Source organism: Podarcis raffonei, chromosome 16 (genome assembly GCF_027172205.1).
Source record: "Podarcis raffonei isolate rPodRaf1 chromosome 16, rPodRaf1.pri, whole genome shotgun sequence".
NCBI classification, from domain to species: Eukaryota; Metazoa; Chordata; class Lepidosauria; order Squamata; family Lacertidae; genus Podarcis; species Podarcis raffonei.
Window position 1 is genome coordinate 28,998,683 of NC_070617.1, and position 20,005 is coordinate 29,018,687.

At 44.7% G+C, this 20,005-nt stretch overlaps 2 protein-coding genes across 4 annotated transcripts in view; one reads left to right on the plus strand and one right to left on the minus strand.

The window, feature by feature from the left end:
• Positions 1–20,005, plus strand: part of PI4KA (phosphatidylinositol 4-kinase alpha) — a 98,481-nt gene that overhangs the window by 38,341 nt on the left and 40,135 nt on the right. For both annotated transcript variants that reach the window (XM_053370232.1, XM_053370230.1), the window contains exons 20-23: positions 14,844–14,952; positions 16,284–16,420; positions 18,245–18,378; positions 19,489–19,571. In XM_053370232.1, coding sequence (XP_053226207.1) covers positions 14,844–14,952; positions 16,284–16,420; positions 18,245–18,378; positions 19,489–19,571 — 463 coding nt within the window. The remainder of the gene's footprint in view (positions 1–14,843; positions 14,953–16,283; positions 16,421–18,244; positions 18,379–19,488; positions 19,572–20,005) is intronic.
• On the minus strand, positions 954–17,896 carry SERPIND1 (serpin family D member 1). Of its 2 annotated transcripts, none has more exons than XM_053370233.1 (5): positions 17,738–17,896; positions 8,766–9,649; positions 5,707–5,980; positions 4,185–4,329; positions 954–2,657 (listed from the first exon to the last, which is right to left on the minus strand). In XM_053370233.1, exons 2-5 carry the CDS (start codon positions 9,631–9,633, stop codon positions 2,466–2,468), a joined length of 1,479 nt encoding a protein of 492 aa, XP_053226208.1. In that variant the 5' UTR covers positions 9,634–9,649; positions 17,738–17,896; the 3' UTR covers positions 954–2,465. The 2 variants fall into 2 exon arrangements, with proteins under 2 accessions (XP_053226208.1, XP_053226209.1); XM_053370234.1 differs by lacking the exon at positions 17,738–17,896 and adding an exon at positions 12,792–12,848.

Below are 20,005 nucleotides of genomic sequence, written 5' to 3' on the forward strand. Positions count from 1 at the left end.
TGGAGAATAGGATCAGTGAAAATTGGGGTCTCCCCTTGAGCCTAGGGCTCTTTTGACCTCAAATCAGAGTTTGTAGCCATCCAGAACTTCTATATACTGTATTTTTCGCTCTATAGGACGCACTTTTTCCCCTCCAAAAATGAAGGGGAAATGTGTGTGCGTCCTATGGAGCGAATGCAGGCTCCTTGGCTTCGCGGCAACGCGCCTGTCCTGGAAGCCGGAGGAGGAACAGAAGGATCTCCTTCTGTTCCTTCTCCAGCTTCGCTGAAGGGCGCTACACCTTCTCCCTCTCTGCGCAGCACCTGTCCAGTGAAGGAGGGGCGCTGCGCAGAGAGAGAGAAGGCGCAGTGCCCCTTCAGCGACGCGTCTGTCCTGGCTTCTGCTTTAGCCCTGCGCAGCCTCTTTGGGCAGGGGGAGCCTTCATCCCGTTGCCCTGAAGAGGCTTGGCGCGGTTACCCTAGAAGCCAGAACAGCCACACGGTATCCCAGAAGCCAGATCCCTCTTGCTGTTCTGGCTTCTGGGGTTCAGAATAATTTTTTCTTGTTTTCCGCCTCCCAAAACTAGGTGCGCCCTATGGTCCGGTGCGCCCTATGGTGTGAAAAATACGGTAAATCCTGCCTTTTGGGGAAGAATCATTTTAGGTGGCTTGCTGCAATAGTGTTGAAAATAGTGTTGAAAATTTTCATGTACCATCTTTGCTTTGAGTAAAGACAGGCATATCGAAAAGCAGGCAAGAAAAGAAAATAATAACTTGCACACACACACACACACACACACAGCTTGTAGATCATCTAAGCCTCAGTGGTTTCAGTGGGACAGATTAAAGCACATGTTCAACTTGAAATGTGTGAGGCAATGTGCTTATATTTAAATGGCTGGTGCTTGAATTTTCTTGTACAAAAGTCGCCTTATACTGGCGGCAAAGAAAATAAAACTGCATGCAGCACCCAAATTCAGGATTTCAGCACAACCTTTTATTAAATATGAAATAACTTTCTAATTATGTTGATACTCTCGGAGATAATGGAAACTTTTTTATATCAAGCCTTCTCATAACTCCAGGGTACACTTCTTTAAAAAATAATATAGGAACAATCTCTGCATGTGTACATGATTGCTTGTACTTTAGTTAGGACCTCTCTGGGTTGCATAAATGTCAGTACAACAACTATGCCGTTCAAAGTGCAGATTTGTTCTTGCTTCAGACAGGTAGCGTAGTTACAGAGTGAAAGTAAGTGTTTGTGTTCTTGCAAAACGATACTGTTTGCCCTATATGGATTCCTCAAATAATGCAGCTGAGTTCATGCTCTTTCTGTTCAGCCCTAAACTGACTTTAATAGGAGAGGAGTATCAGTAGCAGAACACCTGCATGGCTTGCAGAAGGCCCCATGTTAAATCCCTGCCACAGCCACTTCAAAAGCATTTTGAGCAGCAGTTCCTTCTCTGTTTGAGAACTTAGGGGAGGCGTGGGAAACCTTTGGCCCTCCAAAAGCTGCTGAACTACAACTCCCATCAGCCTCCGTAAGTGTGGTCAATTGCCAGGGTTTATGGGAGTTGTAGTTCAGCAAGATATGGACAGACAGAGGTTCCCCGTGGCTGTCTTAGGGAAGACAATACTAGTTAAGAGTAGGTAATTCTAGGCTAGATGAACCAACTGGGTTTAAGGCAGCTTGCTGTGTTCATCTGGATGCGACTGTTTTACATTTTTTTCTTCCATTATTGCTACATTTAATTTTGTAATATTTTGTTCAGGGTTACCACCTCTCAGTCTTGGATCCCAACATCCGTAAGTGTAAGACTTTTTCTTCTCTTTACGCTGTTAGACCTTCCCGATGGTATATGGACAGCTTCCACTCTCTGCATTTTCATCAGTCAAGCTGATAAGGAATCGTGTTTCCCCCTAGGTCTTTGCACATTCTCTCTCCTCACCCACAAAGAATTCATGTAGAATCCTTCTGTTTCACCAAGTTTTAAATGAAACCCAGTTCAATATTCCTGATGAGTATTTTGTATTGCTTTTTTTGTCAAACATTAATGGTTCTTTTATAATTAAAGTTTAAAATCTCTTTGGCCAACTGGGAAGAACATAGACAGCATCCATTTTTAGTAACTGAAAAGCTGCTGCTCTTAATAATCTGACTTTTTGAAGCTCAGTGGAGCCACTTTTTATTCACCCTTCAGGCGGCATGAAAATGTTCTCCAAGGTGCAAAGAGAATGCCTCTGACCTCCAGGTAGCTTGGGGTGAAATAGAACAGGGTGTTTTTAGTACTTTGCAGCAATATTTTCCCTTACAGACTGTAATTAAACAATATATTGCTGTGGTTTTGATTTGGTAGCCTTGCATTTTTCACGCAATAGCACTTAACGACTAACACAGAGACTTAATTGGCATATAAAAATGGTTCTATTTAAGACGCATTAAGGTTGCCTAGATGTACCTATCTCGAAAGCTCGCCTCTTCTTTTACAACTTGTTTGGGTTGACGACTCGGCCCATGAAAAGCAGGCAGTTGGTGCGGTGCTCATAGATGAGAAAGATAAAAGGGCGGTCAATAATGAAGCGAATTTGAGCTGAAAGGGGCATGAAGGCTACTGTGGTCACAGACGCCGCCTCCGTGCCTTCTTCATTCACTGTAATTGTCCCCTGGTGATTGAACTGTAAAAAAAGAAGGGGGAAATTATGCAGTAGAAAACCAAACACCATGTCTTGAATACCTCAACTGTACAAAGGCCTGGCCAAGCCACAAACCATCTCTACAACCTTTAGCTCAGTCATTGCTGTGGCTTCCATTTCTTCTGCTTGGTGATGTTTTTGAGTTGTCCCCTTTCTCAGCCAACACCTGCAGGGTTCTAAAAACTTAGCAGGAGGTAAGCTTTGCCTGCTGCAAAACAATGGGTCATAATCCAAGCAGTATTGGGCACCATCATGGCTAGAAACTGATGTATTCGAATGATTGCAGATGGTTGGGGAGCCAGGGCTCCTGAGATGGTCGTCCACAGTCAGATAACCAAGAGCCCAGCAAGTTGCCTTAAACATGGTCTGATTTGAACTTATGCCTTTAATAGAACAGAGAATTTCTGATCCTCCAGATTTTGGACTCCTATCAGCCCTGCCATCCTGGCCGATGGTCAGGGATGCTGGGAGTGATAGTCGAACAGCACCTGGAGGGCTACAGCTTTGTTAGATCAGATTTCTTGCCTGTTATCCAATATTCTCTGCTGACCGGTCTTTCCAGGATCTCTTTTCCATCACCTGTTTGCTAGGCTCACCTGCTTCCTAAAGGTCAAGGCATGAGTTGCCATTCAAGTACTTTCCTGCCTTCTGCCTCAGCTTATTGGTACCACATTTCTGATGAAGGGGTGCTCTGGAATCTTGTTGGGTGGGTAAAAGTGGATTTCCTTTGTGTTAGGGAGACTCTGGGCTGCTGGGTGCCAAAGATGTGAATATGAGGGGAAGCACCCAGCCGAAATCTGAGTCTTTCTTCTGCCAGGTACTTAAGGGAAAGCTATTCATGTAAATACCCACTGACATATAAAGTCAGGGTTGTCTCATTTACTAAATGTTTTGGAAGGTTTGTTTGTTTGTTGGCTATGCACTTGGACAATGACTTCATTTAGACACAGGAAACACCTGCAACAAAATCAGTCATTAGTACTTTATCTACTCTGTATTGTATCCAGCTAACCTTTGCTCTGAATAGACCCACTCAAATGAATGGGCCCAAGTTAGCTATGCCCATTCATTTCAATATGTCTATAATATTTTGGAAAGCTGTTTGCTCACTTTGCATTTAAACTCCTCTTAAGATACCCTAACCACATTTTGCATGATGGTTTCTGAGATGAAGGTTTTGAGGTTTTCATCCATGTTTGGGTGCGGTTGGATGCCATTTTGAATCAAAATGGCAGACTGAACCTTTCAGAACTGCATTTTTTCTGGTTTCTTAAGAATTCCCAAGGAACACTGGGCCCAAGTTTGCATAAAAGGGAAGATGCAGGTGAGAGGAGCCAAACAATTTCTCTTTACCTGCGTAAATAACTTTTCCTCTGGGCTCACTCTGAAGCAATAGAGCGAAGAGAGAGGTGCTGACGGGGAGGATGGTTTTGCTCCAGTGTGCTTTATTTTGTCTGTTATGCAATGCCATCCTTGAGAGGATGATCAGGTTGTGCCAAAGCTAGTTACCTTCTCAATGTTGATTCTCTCTTCCGATATCCCAGAATAGTTGCCATTTTGGGTGAATAGCTCATTTACTCCCAGTTTTTTCAGATACTCAATCAAGTCATAGCTCTTCTCCAGCTTAAATTTAGGGAGCATTATTTCTCTCGTTCTAGGGAGAACAAAACAATGTCACAGGCTTCAATTGACTCAAGCCACGGATGCAGAACAGTTCTTAATCCATGTTACGCAGTGTTGGAGCCTCTTGTCATACAGAGTTTAAATTATACTGTAGCACGCCTGCCTTGTACAGTGTGACTAATTCTTTGGTATACATTAGTCTCCTCATTTAGTAACCTCCCCTTTGGCGCTGTAGCATTGAGTCTGTTGGCTAGATGGATAAGGACAGAAGGGTGTTTTAGAACTCCTGGGCAGGACCAAGGACTTGGAAGCTCTTCCTAATTTCCGGCTCTCCCCCCCCCCCATTTGAGATCATATTCCACTTGAGTTTAGTTGTGCTACATCAGACTTCCTCAACCTCAGCCCTCCAGATGTTTTGAGACTACAGTTCCCATCATCCCTGACCACTGGGATCATGGGAGTTGTAGGCCAAAAATATCTGGAGGGCCGAGGTTGACGACGCCTGTGCTAAGTTATTCAGCTAAGCTAGACTCAGAGTAGATCCACTTGTTGTATCCAGTGTTCAACTTACTCAGAGTAGATCCACTGAAATTAAAATACCTAGTTAGCCATGTCCATTATTTTTAATGGGCCTACTCTGCATAAGTTGAACATTGGATACAACCGAGTTACAGCAGTTTGGCTACGATGGCGTTGGACGGTTTGATGCAGTGATGTTCATCAAATAACACATAGGCTATTCATGGGAGCCAGTGTGGTGTAGTGGTTAAGAGCGATAGACTAGTAATCTGGGGAACCGGGTTTGCGTCTCTGCTCCTCCACATGCAGCTACTGGGTGACTTTGGGCCAGTCACACTTCTCTGAAGTCTCTCAGCCCCACTCACCTCACAGAGTGTTTGTTGGGGGGGGGGAGGAGAATGCTAGCTGCTTTGAGACTCCTTCGGGTAGTGATAAAGCTATCAAATCCAGATATCAAAAGATATCAAATCCAGACTCTTCTTCATATCATGCAGTGATATTAGTTTCTGGAGAGCGACAACTGGTAAACCATAGTTTGTTTTACTGTGATGTGTGAACAAGGCCTAAATGCCCATCCTGTCCAGCGTTCTGATCACCACTGCGGCCAAATGCCTCTAGGAATCCCACAAGCAAGACCTGAAGGCCTCGTTCACACATCACAGTGAGCCCAAACTATGGCTAACCAGGACTGCACTGCTTCATCCCTGGTCCTTCAGCACAGCATGGCATGATAGGCTTGGCTTAGAACGTTGTCCAAACCCTGAATTGTACCCAATGTCTCTCTACTCCTTAACCATGATCTGTAGCTAAGGATTGATCTCAACCACAATCCAGGTTTAGATGACATTAGTCATTAGGAAAGAAACAAAACCCCGAGTAAAGGAATTACCTGTTAGTCATGCTGTCCTGCCACTTCTCTACCAGCTGAGGAGTCAGTTGCTTCTCTAGCGTCCTCATGCTCGACGGCTTATACGGCAGTACAATCAACATGCTGATGTTGCCCACGTATGGCAACTGGAGCACCCCGCAATCTAGCTCGTGGTCTACAGTGGCCAGGAAATTGGCCTTCGTCTGCATCATGGAAACTTTCACAGTCTCTTTCTCATTCAAGCGGAATGTGTGCCTGCGTGTCATTTCCACAGGAAACTTATTTTCCCAGGTTCCTGTCGACACAGAAGAAAACTTAATACATAAAATGTAGCTTAGGAAGGAAAAGAGTTACGATTTGGCATAGTTTCAGGTATTTCTGAATATAAAAATATAAGCCGAAAGCAGTATTTCATACAGCTTTGGACTTCCAGGGAAGGCTGCTGTGCATTTTGAGAGGTGGCACACTTTTTCTAATTAACATGTTTAATGGAGACTTCAACACATGGAGGACAATTCAAGCAGGGATTATTATGTCCCACCCGCAGGCTCAGAGACAGTACGAGTTTGTTTTACTGTGATGTGTGTAAAGGTAAAGGTAAAGGTACCCCTGCCCGTATGGGCCAGTCTTGACAGACTCTAGGGTTGTGCGCCCATCTCACTCTAGAGGCCGGGGGCCAGCACTGTCTGGAGACACTTCCGGGTCACGTGGCCAGCGTGACATCGCTGCTCTGGCGAGCCAGAGCCGCACACGGAAACGCCGTTTACCTTCCCGCTTGTAAGCGGTCCCTATTTATCTACTTGCACCCGGGGGTGCTTTCGAACTGCTAGGTTGGCAGGCGCTGGGACCGAACAACGGGAGCGCACCCCGCCGCGGGGATTCGAACCGCTGACCTTTCGATCGGCAAGCCCTAGGTGCTGAAGCTTTTACCCACAGCGCCACCCGCGTCCCGTGATGTGTGAACAAGGCCTAAATGCCCATCATGTCCAGCGTTCTGATCACCACTGTGGCCAAATGCCTTTAGGAATCCCACAAGCAAGACCTGAAGACCTCGTTCACACATCACAGTAAGCCCAAACTATGGCTAACCAGGACTGCACTGCTTCATTCCTGGTCCTTCAGCACAGCATGGCATGATAGGCTTGGCTTAGAACGTTGTCCAAACCCTGAATTGTACCTAAGGTCTCTCTACTCCTTAACCATGATCTGTAGCTAAGGATTGATCTTAACCACGATTCAGGTTTAGATGACACACTGAGTCAAACTGACCCTTGACAAAGAAAAGGGGTGTGGACTCCTTACTGGGAGCAGGCATGTTTGCCTGTTTGGCTCACAAGATCTGGTCTAGCAGGGCTTTTAAGATATAGTTCTGACAAACTGATATGTTTATTAGCTCCTCCTTTTTTAAAAGAACAGCCAGCTCCTTTTCGTTAAGACTTGGTATCAAATGTATTGGGACGTGGGTGGCGTTGTGGGTTAAACCACAGAGCCTAGGACTTGCCAATCAGAAGGTCGGCGGTTCAAATCCCCATGACGGGGTGAGCTCCCATTGCTCGGTCCCTGCTCCTGCCAACTAGCAGTTCGAAAGCACCTCAAAGTGCAAGTAGATAAATAGGTAAACGGCGGGAAGGTAAACGGCGTTTCCGTGCGCTGCTCTGGTTCGCCAGAAGTGGCTTAGTCCTGCTGGCCACATGACCCGGAAGCTGTACGCCGGCTCCCTTGGCCAATAAAGCAAGATGAACGCCACAACCCCAGAGTTGGCCACGACTGGACCTAATGGGCAGGGGTCCCTTTACCTTTTATCAAATGTATTCTGGAGGATACCACTCATAGTTGCCCATGATTGATGAATGCAGCTGAATGAGTAAACTGCACACACTGCTGGCTATATCAAAGGTGGAGTCATAAACAGCTAATTTCCAGAGAGGGTAACTGTGTTAGTTTGCAGCAGCAAAAGCAGCTAAGTATATTTTTGCACCTTGAAGAAGAAGAAAACTATTATGGCGTAAGCTTTCGTGGACTAGAGTAGTCTGCTTCATCAGATATATGAAGTGTAATCCTCAATATATATGCATGTGGGGACGATGGGGGGGGGTGTTAAAAGTTGGAATTAAATGGCAATGAAATACAAAAAGTAAAGTATGTGGCAGTTCATTTAGCGCTTGGAATGTGTACCAGTATCAGAGCAGTGAAACAGCAGCTGTATTTGGTCTTTTTAACCTTATGTAACCTTTGATTAGGAGGGACGCGGGTGGCGCTGTGGGTAAAAGCCTCAGCGCCTAGGGCTTGCCGATCGAAAGGTCGGCGGTTCGAATCCCCGTGGCGGGGTGCGCTCCCGCTGCTTGGTCCCAGCGCCTGCCAACCTAGCAGTTCGAAAGCACCCCCGGGTGCAAGTAGATAAATAGGGACCGCTTACAAGCGGGAAGGTAAACGGCGTTCCGTGTGCTGCGCTGGCTCGCCAGATGCAGCTTGTCACGCTGGCCACGTGACCCGGAAGTGTCTTCGGACAGCGCTGGCCCCCGGCCTCTTGAGTGAGATGGGCGCACAACCCTAGAGTCTGTCAAGACTGGCCCGTACGGGCAGGGGTACCTTTACCTTTACCTAACCTTTGATTGTTTATGTCCTTAATATGTTTTAAGAGATGATTTCTGTGAAGCTGGCTGAAATGCTGCGTTTAATATCGACAGTTGCCTGTTTTTAAAAACAAGAGGATTGCAGTTTGTAAAACCAAGGCTGATCACTTGTCTAGTCACTCTTTTTTAAGTACCGTATTTTTCGCTCTAAAAAGTAAGGGGAAATGTGTGTGCGTCTTATGGAGCAAATGCAGGCTGCGCAGCTATCCCAGAAGCCAGAACAGCAAGAGGGATCTCTGCGCAGCGCTCCCTCTTGCTGTTCTAGCTTCTGGGATTCAGAATATATTTTTTTCTTGTTTTCCTCCTCCAAAAACTAGGCGCGTCTTATGGTCTGGTGCGTCTTATAGAGCGAAAAATACGGCAGTTGCTAGGATTCTGTTTGGTGATCTCTTAGTTTATGCATTTGTACGTGGGTGAAATCGCCATCGCTTCGTTTTGTTTCTTTACCTTTAAAGTACAAGCAGTTGAGAACCATCATGATGGTGGTTGAGGGTACGTTCACCAGAGCTTCCTTTATCAATCCTTTGGTGAGCTTCAGAATACGTTGGTTGGCTTTTGAGATGAAAGTTGGATCTGAGAAGTCGGCCAATTGAGCCTCAGCAAAATAGTGCCTCTTCATGTTGTTTTTGAATTCACTGAGGACAGGGAATTGTTTCTGGATATAAAGGTCATTGACTGACCTGAGCGTGTAGCCAAAATTCCTCCTGAAGAGCCGGTGAGTGAGTTTCTGGAAAAGGTTGTGAATGGTCGTAATGTCATATTTGGAGCTGGCATTGACAAACTCGGTGAAGCCAAGGGAATCTAACACTTCCTCCTGCGTCTGACCTTTCAGTCCCAATGAAATCATAGCCATGGCTGTGGAAATTCCAACTGGAGCCAAAAGGATGTTCTCTGAGGAGTTGGCTTTGTCCTTCAGACTCCGGTAAAGGTTGAAGGCAAAGTTTGCGTTGAGGATATTGAGGCGCTGGATTCTGGTTTTCCCTTGGAAAAGTTTAAGAATATTCCCTTGCTTGAACTCAGAGGTGATATCTGGATCAATTATGTCAACATCGTCGTAATCTTCTCTGAACAAAGTTTCAAAGTCAAGATAGTCTTCCTCTTCCTCACCTTCAGTGCTCAAGTCGTTGGTCACCGTATTCTCCTGGTGAAACTCGGGCGAGAGATTGGCCACGCTAAGAGTCCCATTGTTGTGGAGCCCACGAGGACTGAGAGACTGAACGCCGAGTTGTTCAAAATGCTCTTGCAAACATTTGATTCCACACAATGCAAGTGTTACTGTGAGGGAGAGGAAAGCTGAATGCAGCAGCAGCTTCATCTTCACAACCGTGACACTGGAAGGTTCAAAACATCACAGTTAAGACACTCTGGAACTAGAAAGCTTTTAGGAAGCTTGCTTGGGAATCGGTTTCCCTTTGCGGAGGCTGTGATTGGATTGCACAATGGGAGGAACCTAGGAACCTAGAAAGGTGGCTTATGCCAGACCAGACTGTTTGTCCATCAAGCCCAGTCTTAGGGATGAGGGAAGAAAATTCTATTCAGTTTGTATTTAAAGGCAAACCCAGCAAATCCTCACCTTTTAAAGCAATATACATACCAAAAAACAGACATCCTTCAAAATTCGCACTCCTTTATATTTTGCACTGCAATTCTCCAGCCAAGTAATGAGTTCACAATTGCATATACTAGGGTAAAGTGTGAAAATTGTATACAAAGATGCATTCTGTCAGCGGAAATTGCTTGCAAAAAATTTGTGTGTGAGCCAAAACTGCACACAAAAACGTGTTTATTAGGAGAAGATTGCGCTAAAATGCTGATGAAATTTCATCAGGAAAGCAAACTCACGAATTGGTGTGAAAATGTGAAGGACTGAATTTAATATCGTAAAAATGAGAAACTTGGAGGACAGAAGTTGACATGTTTATCCATCCCTAAGCCCAGTTTTGTGTGTCCTCCTCCGACCTGCAGTAGTTCTTTGGCAGATGTATTTCTTAACATGAGATTGATGGGATATGCCGAGGTCAGGAGCCTAGATTTTGATGGGGGTGGGGGAGATTCTGCCAGTGTTGCTAACCCTGCTGGCTCAGTGAGAGCTCAGGGAACAATGGATGCTGGTCGGGCTGAATTGTATATATTGAACTAATGAGCCAATGACTTGACTGCAGGCACCCAGTTCATTTGAAATAGAGCTAGGATATCAACACGAAGCTCTGCAGCACCTTGCAATTACAGGCATATTTTACTGAAATGGGGTGATGCACAGATGCATCTGCATATTAGCTTTCATTTTTTTTAAAAAACACACAAACAGACCAGAAATTCAGCATTCACATCTTCAAGGCTCAGTAAGGGCTAATTACTTTGCATCTGCCGAATGAGCAAAAACAAATCATGGGTGCTTTTTATAAATTGGAAATGGAGTTTGTTTCCCAGAATATAACACTGTGCACACAGTTAAGCAAACAGCTGATTCAACGCCCAGGAAAACATGAACAGGCACCAGTCTCATCAGACGGGAGGGAGACCTGAGCCGGTGGGGGCAGGTGGGGACAATGAAGGGGAATGTCAAACACCTAGTGAGGCCATGGATTAAAAATCACTAGTGTAAGCTTAAAAAATTCAGCTTAAAAAAAATACTGCAGAAATCTCTTAACTTTTCCAAAAGGTGAACCTTCCAAGACAGAGGCTGTAATCAGTAGAAAGGTTGCAAAGATCCTTCCATCAGAAGTGACCCACACCTATCGCCTTGGGCCAAAGTTCCCATAAAGGACTGGCAGGTGGCCCATTTCAGTCAGTATCTTAGGAGACTGCACAGTACCCATAATCCCTTGTGTGCAGGGACTTGAGGCAGGAACGTACATTGGCCGTTCACAACACACACAAAAACCAGCTGGAAGAAGGGCACACCTTCCCAAGCAACTGTGCATCGAGAACTGGAGTTCTGTAACAGAACCTACAGAGTGCAGTTGTAAAGTTTTCCATTTAATGCAGGCATAGCTATTTCATCCTAGCAGCCTTGTACCTGAGATTGCTTGGGAATGCTAAGAAACCCAAACATCAGGGCAGTTTTGAAAGGTTAAGTCTGCCTTCTGGATTCAAAATGTTCTAGCCAAACATAGATGTTTGCTCAGGAGCTGTCGTGCAAAACTTTGTTATATCTTAAGAGATGTCCAAATTCAGAGTGAGCAAACAGCTTTCTATAATACATATATGCTTCTAGCCAGTGGTAGTCACACTCAGGGTAGACCTATTGAAATGAATGGATGTGGCTAACTTGTGTCCATTGATTTCAGTGGGTCTACTTTGAGGAAAGGTTATCTGGATACAACACGAAGTAGATAAAGTATTCAATGAATGTGTTCACTGTGTTTAAATAACGGGATTTATAATAAGTAAATGTAACGAAGTTAAAATTAATTAGACCTGCCTTGGATGCATATGCTGTATTTGCTGAAATGTAATGCACACCTATTTTGGCCAAATCACGTTACAAACATTAGGGTGCACATTGGATTTGATGGCGCGTTTACATTTGACAGTAAATACCTTTTTGGTTTCAAGGCTTTGAAAATTAAGGGGCGCATTAGATTCGATGGAACACTACATTCAAGTAAATACAGTATATGGAAAGGTAATATATATATACAGTATATAGATAGATAGATATCTAGATATAGATATAGATAGATGTATTAATAAATAGATGAGAAATTGGTGTTGGCTCTTAGAAGAAAGGGCAAGAAGTGTAGACAATCCAGAGAAATTTGTATATGCATGCAAAACTCTGTCTTCCTACAAGTTTGTACACACATATACACACAGAGAGAAACAAACAATGGTGTTGGGAATTGTAATTGAATGTTACAATCTGCTAGCGGTTTCTTGGGCTGCAAATACCTCTTACTTCCTTACCTTTTTTTTGGGGGGTGGCATTTCAGGGGGTGTAGGATGTTGTCACTGGGAGGGGAGCAGGTAAGCCTTTGCATTTGTGCAGAACCAGTCGTTATTTTCTCTGGATCTGCATTTGTTGACGATTATTCCTCCCCACTTTAACAATAAATCCAAAGCAGAGCCCAACCTCTAACAACCAGCTAATACATGAATGAATTTCAGAATACTTTGAAGACCCAGAAGAACAAATATTCTGATGTCCTCTCACTGCAGACCCATTCAACCCCTGTACTAGAGAAGGGCATCAGCTTTATAGCACAATCCTATGCATGCTTACTCAGAAGTAAGTCCCATTGTGTCCACTGGAGCTTATTTCTCAGTAAGTGTGTTTAGCTGTAAGTTTTTGAATGCTTGCTTGATCCTCTGTTGCAGTAGCATTGCCATTAATAAAGTTGCAGGTGTTTTCTGGTCTTTTCAAGTTATGCCTCTTTTGGGGGTTCACGCATTGTTCTGCCCCGCTCCGTTAGTCCAGAAATAACTTTTTTTAGAGTTAATTAATCTCCAAAAGAGAGAAATACTTCTTACCTCCTCTGTCGCCAAACAGTACGATCTGAAGAGCAACTCAAATAAAGAGGACAAAAATGTTTGACTGTGAACTTTGGTGTATGGGTATGCACTAAAGTAAATAGGCTGTAAATCAATCACTTCTAAGTTTATCTTGTCAGCTAAAATCTCTCTAGTTCATTTGCCGCCTCTGCTGATTGATCTTCTGCTCTTTCAAATGCTCACATTTTATTTTAGTTTTATACACAAGGGCAAAAAAAACCCCCAGATCTTTGTCTTACTGTACATTGTGACACATTGTGGGGTCTTTGACAGCTCTTAATGATCTAGCAGGCTAGACCATTGTAATCCATTGGCTTCTGCTGGAGTCACAGGCCATTTCATTTTCTTTGGCTGTAATGAGTCATTTTCAGTGGTTCCATTATGAGGCCCACCAGAGATGATTCATAAGACCAGGAACCAGCCTAATGTTCAGCAGAGCTTTGGAATGGCATTTCCACATTCACGTCGCCCCAGAATGCACGTTGTCCCCATGGCGATGGATCATTTTGCATTGATCTCCTTCATGGCAAGTTGAATAAATGAAAATTGGAGGTGACATGCAGTCACCATTTCTTTTCTTACGCAGGGGAGAAGTTGAATCGGGGGAGTGCAGTTTTGAGGGGGGAAAACTGCTGGAGGGATTATGATCAACAGTCTCTCCCCACCCCTTTCACTTCCCCTGCTCAAATTTTCAGCCACACAAGGCTTCTTTTGAATTTTAAAAATGCATAGAACAATTGTGGGATAGAGCCTAAAACTAGTCACTTTGTTGTGATAAAAATGGTTAAGAGAATGTAAGCTTGTTAGCCAAGTGTCCCTTGCTTTTCTAAATTTTGTAGGCATTTTGATTGATGCCTAACATAGCTGAGCTGTCTTTGATTGCACCTTCTAACTTATGAGCTACATTTTTAATTCTATAATCACCCTTAACATTTCAGAACTGATAGTGTTCAAACATGGAGGATGCAAGCCTTGGACTCTGAGTGATGTCATGTTGAAATAGTTAACTGTTGCCTGCTTTCTCTGTAGCATCTACAGTGGATGCTCGGGTTGCGAACATGATCCGTGCGGGAGGCATGTTCACAACCCACAGCGTTCGCAACCCACAGCGCCGTGTCTGTGCATGCGCAGGTTGCGATTTGGCGCTTCTGCGCATGCGCAAAGTGTGATTTTGCCCTTCTGCACATGCGCAAGGGCCGAAACCCAGAAGTAACCTGTTACGGTATTTCTGGGTTCGGCATGGTGCGCAACCCGAAATCGTGCAACCCAAAGTGTCTGTAATGCGAGGTATGACTGTATAGTTAATCTGTTTTGGGAACATGCCTTATATTGAGTCAGACCATTGGTGCATCAACTCAGTACTGTATACCTTGATTGGCTGGGCATCTCCAGGATTTCAGGCAGGGCTGTCTCCCAGCCCTATCTTGAGATGCCAGGCAGAAATTGAACATCATCATCATGTTATATTATATTATTTGTACTATCTGACTGGGTTGCCCCAGCCACTCTGGGTGGAATGGGACCCCCTGAAGGCAAAGCAGATGCTCTACAGCTAAGCTACAGCCGTTCCACAATAACATTGGGTATGTCTTGCAACGTATGTGCTTACGGCCCTTGAGAGTCTTTGCTATAATTAATCTGCTCAAAAATTGGAAACCTCTAGTTTTGTTCTCTCAACAATTCTGCTGGGCAAGGGTGGTCTACCAGATGATGTTGAACTCCAGCTCAGCTCAACAGGACACCCCCTGATCAGGGATATTGGGAGTTGTAGTCCCCACTACATCTGACGGCTCAGTGGCTCCCCATCTTTTCTGTAAAGTAACTGCTTCTTGTTGTTAATATTGTTAACATGAGTCACGGCAGAGATAGGACTCTTAATCCAGTGGACCACAATAGTGGATGGACTAATGTTGATTAGTATGATCTGCATTTTATTAGGTTGATACTTAGGTGAGAAATCCAGAATATCTACATGCATATCATTGCATTTATGTTATTATAACGCATTTTCCTTTCCATTTACTCTGCTAGCTTACAAGACGCTTGCCGCCCATCAAGGAAGCTAAGCCCAGGTTACAGAAGCTCTTCCGTGACTTCTGGCTGTATTCGGTGCTTATGGGATTTGCTGTGGAAGGCTCAGGTACTCCAGAGATTCCTTTTTATTTGGACAACCGCTTCTCAAGAGAGAGGCAGGAAAATATGCCAAATAGCTGCCTGTTGCCACATTTAAAAGTTTTCATTTACCAGTGACTTCACTGCTGAAGAATTACGCTAATTTGTTGTAGCAGCAGCTGCAAGAAATATCCCGGCGGTATTGTCCTGTTGTGGTTGTGACAAGAACCCCACAAATGGGGATAGACTGAGCGGTCTAATTCTATACCATTTCAGTTTCACTGGCGCTCAGTCTTAAGTCCATTGGGTTCTGTCCTGCTAAGTTCTACCCATCACACCTGAACAGGCAAACTGTGTGTTTTTTTGTTTTTGCCTCCCCTCTAAAACCAGAGTCATAATCCAGCTGTTGCTCATGGTTTGGAGGTCAAATGGTGTGGCTTGTGACAAAAAGGAGGAAATCTGATTGGATGAGGGGAGGAGGAGGGAGCATATGAGCCCAAGGCTCAGTCAATTAACACCAAATTGCGACTGCATGCAAACCAAGCTTTAATCTTTTTGAAAGGGTTTCTGATATCCAAATTTAAAAAGCCTAGTGTGACTCAAACTAATTTTTGTTACTTTTACCTTTGATAAAAGTTCTTGGCACAATGACAGCATCCTGGTTGGACATGGTTCTGGCCTTAATGCCCAGAGATGATGATGATGATGATGATGATGATGATGATGATGATTTATACCCTGCCCCAACAGGGCTCCCAACAGAATATTATTATTAATAATAAAAGTGATAAAATATCAAACATTAAAACCTTCCCTGAACAGGGCTGCCTTCAGATGTCTTCTAAAAGTCAGATAGTTGTTTATTTCCTTGACATCTGATGGGAGGGCGTTCCACAGGGCGGGCGCCGCTACCGAGAAGGTCAGGCATAGGCAAACTTGGCCCTCCAGATGTTTTGAGACTACAATACCCATCATCCCTGACCACTGGTCCTGTTAGCTAGGGATGATGGGAGTTGTCTCCCAAAACATCTGGAGGGCCGAGTTTGCCTATGCCTGGAGAATGCTCTCTGCTGGTTCCCTGTAATCTCACAGTGAGGGAACAGCCAGAAGGCCCCCAGCACTGGACTTCAGCACTGGCTGAACAATGGGGGTGGAGATGCTCCTTCAGGTACACAGGGCCGAGGCTGTTTAGGGCTTTAAAGGTCAGCACCAACACTTTGAATTGTGCTCAGAAATGTACTGGGAGCCAATGTAGGTCTTTTGGACCGGTGTTATATGATCTCGGCGGCCACTCCCAGTCACCCGTCTAGCTGCCACATTCTGGACCAGGTATAATGTTCTTTTGTCTCCAAATTATAGGTCTTTGGCCAGAAGAGTGGTATGAGGGTGTTTGTGAGATAGCAACCAAGTCGCCGCTACTGACGTTTCCTAGCAAAGAGCCTCTCCGCTCTGTTCTTCAGTACAACTCAGCTATGAAAAACGACACAGTCACTTCCGTAAGTCCTGCCCCCTTCTTTTCAGACCCTCATTAATGCACAGAGTGAATGGGGTGCTGAGATCATAGAAATACCCTCCTGTGTTAATCAGCTCCCACCTTAAAGAGAACAAAGGTGTTTTTTTTAAGGAGCAGCTTCACTGAAATCCCCAAGCAGAACTAAATATTATACAGGCTAGCAATGCAATGAGGGGTGTGGATCTTTTGCAGGGGAGAATTTACAGGAGGAGGAAGGGGTGCTTAACCTTTTTCTCCCAGGACTCCCGCCAATGCTTCCACTCTTAAAAACACCCAAAGGGAAAGGCATGTGGGAGAGAATCAGTAGGCAGCCAGAGAGGTCAAGCACTGCCTGCTGTTTCTCCCCGCAAAGGCACTACTGCTTGGCCTTGGTGTTGTCTGGAACTCGTCCTATACTCGAGTAGGACCCTGGCAGAGACACATGCCCGACTGGCATGTTCTCTCCCTCCTGCTCGTTTGTTCGTGAGCTTCAAAAGCTTTCTTCTGCCCAAACATCACAGTGACCCATGCCAACAGACACCGGCACACTTAGGGATCCGCAGAGTCTTCGCAGTTTGCGTAGCAGAACTCAGCATTTTGGCTGATCTACGTTTATTTACATACAAACACACACGGAGCACTGCAACATGGCTCCCTCTCTCTCTAGCATCAGACAGCAAAGAGAAAAAGAACAAAGGACAATAGTCCCACTTCACGGAACACAGTAACACAAACATCCTGTCTCCGTCACTTCCCACTCTCTGGAGTCAAAACATACACTGTCATGCGATAGACAAAAATCCCATGACTGCAATCATGGAGCAGGAATTCTAACAGGTATTACAAGAAAGTTATGGGTTTGGGCACCCCAGGTTGTCAGTACTGTGACCGGAGGGATTTAATCAAACCCTGGAAATGTAGTTTGCACGGTTAAAGTGGAATAAAGCACCTGTTCCCCTGGCGCAACAAATCCACTTTAAAAAACAAACAGATTTTGCAGCTTAGAAATGTGACAGGGAAATGCACTGAGGAGTGTGGAGTAAATGACTGATTGCAAACAAAACGGAATGGATGCTCAGTAAAGACATTGTATAACCTCCACCTAAGCAAACCAGGGCAAATGTCTGATAAAGAGGAGGTCTGGAGGGGTCCTATGTTAACCTCATAACATGTAGTTCTGCCCCAGGGGTATCAGCTGAGAGTGAGGGAGAGAGAGAGAGAGAGAGAGAGAGAGAGAGAGAGAGAGAAAGAAAGAAAGAAAGAAAGAAAGAAAGAAAGAAAGAGAGAGACAGCCCTTGTTTTTCCTGCTTTTGATTCTTACCTGTCAAGACTTTTGAAGTTGTGGCAGACAGCAACTTGGTTTTGTATCTCCCTGCCCTTTCAGAAGTAATTTGCATCGATCCAGTTTCCTGATTCCCTCCCTGTATCATAAGCTGTAGTGCTCCTCTTCTTGCTTGCGAGTGGAGCAGTTAGCTGGCGACTGCTTATGCTCTTACGATGGAAGAAAAATAAAAGCCGACACCCCGTGGGAATCTTTCTTTTTTTTGGCAGACTTCATCCTGACTTGTGATGAATCGCATCGAGCCGCGTCAGCATTCTTGCATCTTGATACTTGCAAGCCAAACACATAGTGTTTGTCTTCTCTCAGGATGTGCTGTGAAACACTTTGAGCACCTTTCTGTATCCTGCAAAAGGATTTTTTTATGCTTCCATTGTTTTAATTCCCTTTGTATAAAGTACAAAAGTAATGGCTGTTCAGAGGAGTCCTACAGGTTAAGTAACTCATGTTTGGAGTAGCTGATGGTTGTTTTTCTTGTTTTGCTCTAAGGCTGAACTGAATGAGTTACGGAGCACCATCATCAATCTTTTGGATCCTCCTCCAGACGTATCTGCCCTGATCAATAAGCTGGACTTTGCCATGTCTACCTACCTGCTCTCTGTGTACCGTCTAGAATGCATGAGGTACCTTTTTAAGCCCTGCTCGTGATTTTGTAGTGCCCTGTTTGCTTGTCATGTTAAACCAAACCATGGTTTAGCACGGGCACACAGGCTCTGGGAGACGAGATCCCAGTCATCTTGCTTCTGCCCTGGACTGAGTTAAGCCATGGTTTGGCTTACTGTGCCGTCTGAACCTGGGCTTGTAGTTTAGCTCTCTTGGACAAACCATGGATTGTAAACCATAGGGCAGACCTTGGTTTACAGCTCATGGTTTGTCTGGGAAAGCTAAGCCATAAGGATGGGTTTGGACAACACGCTAAGACAACCTATGGCTTAGGTCAGTGTGGCACTTCAGCAAAATGACTGGGGAGGAATGAAGTGGTTGCCCTCCTCCTCTTAGGGAGCCTGGAAGCTTGCAGTTTTGTGCCACATCTTGGTTTGGCTCTGCATTATGTCCGAACCAATTTCTGGCATTTTATGCACTTTGACTTTGTGCTTTCCCCCCACTAATTCTTTAATCCTTTTTCAAACTGGGCAACTTAATGCAAATGGTTCAGCTGCGTCCCTTGTTTTTCCATTAAACAATTACAGCTGTGTGCAGGGAGGTTTAGCCTTCCTAATCCAGCTTCATGAACTCCCCCTCCAGCTATGAGCCTTAGTAAAAAAAAGTTTCCAATAATGGTAAGCAAAACAGGAACATTTTATTTTTTTTGACCCTGCCGGGTAGCTGTAATGGGAGTTGGTGGTTTTGCAGAGGTTGTGGCTTGGTAGGGAAGGGATAAGCCTCCCTGTGTACTACTTTCTCTGTTAACAGTTCTCCCCCCCAATCCCTGTGGCTATAATTAATTAAAGAATAACATTAAGCTGCGCAATAAGCATGACATGAAATTTGACCCTAAGCTGGTGGCTATTGTCACATCTTATGCCGGTGGATGACAAGATGAGTGCAAAATGGAAGGCAACTCCTGCAAGAGTTTTAGCTTTTAGCAGTTACATTTTAAAACAAGATTCCTTTCAGTTAGAATTCCACACCATGTAAGGAAAAGACAGCTGTTTTCCCTGAATGGGCACTTTAAAAAGCCTCCTTCACCTGTATTTCTATGTCAAACGCATTTCTCATAATCTCTCTCCTAGGGTATTGCGTTCAACAGACCCAGATCGCTTCCAAGTGATGTTTTGTTATTTTGAGGATAAAGCTATTCAAAAAGACAAATCAGGTGAGACTGTATATAGATTGTGTTTTACCTAAGGTAGACAGATTGGTGTCTGGCTGTAACAGAATTAAACGAACTTTTACCAGCTTTCATTTCATATAAAGGTAAAGGGACCCCTGACCATTAGGTCCAGTCGTGGCTGACTCTGGGGTTGTGGCGCTCATCCCGCTTTATTTGCCAAGGGAGCCGGCATACAGCTTCCAGGTCATGTGGCCAGCATGACTAAGCCGCTTCTGGTGAACCAGAGCAGCGCACGGAAACGCCGTTTACCTTCCCGCCAGAGCGATACCTATTTATCTACTTGCACTTTGACGTGCTTTTGAACTGCTAGGTTGGCAGGAGCAGGGACCGAGCAACGGGAGCTCACCCCGTCACGGGGATTCGAACCGCCGACCTTCTGATCGGCAAGTCCTAGGCTCTGTGGTTTAACCCACAGT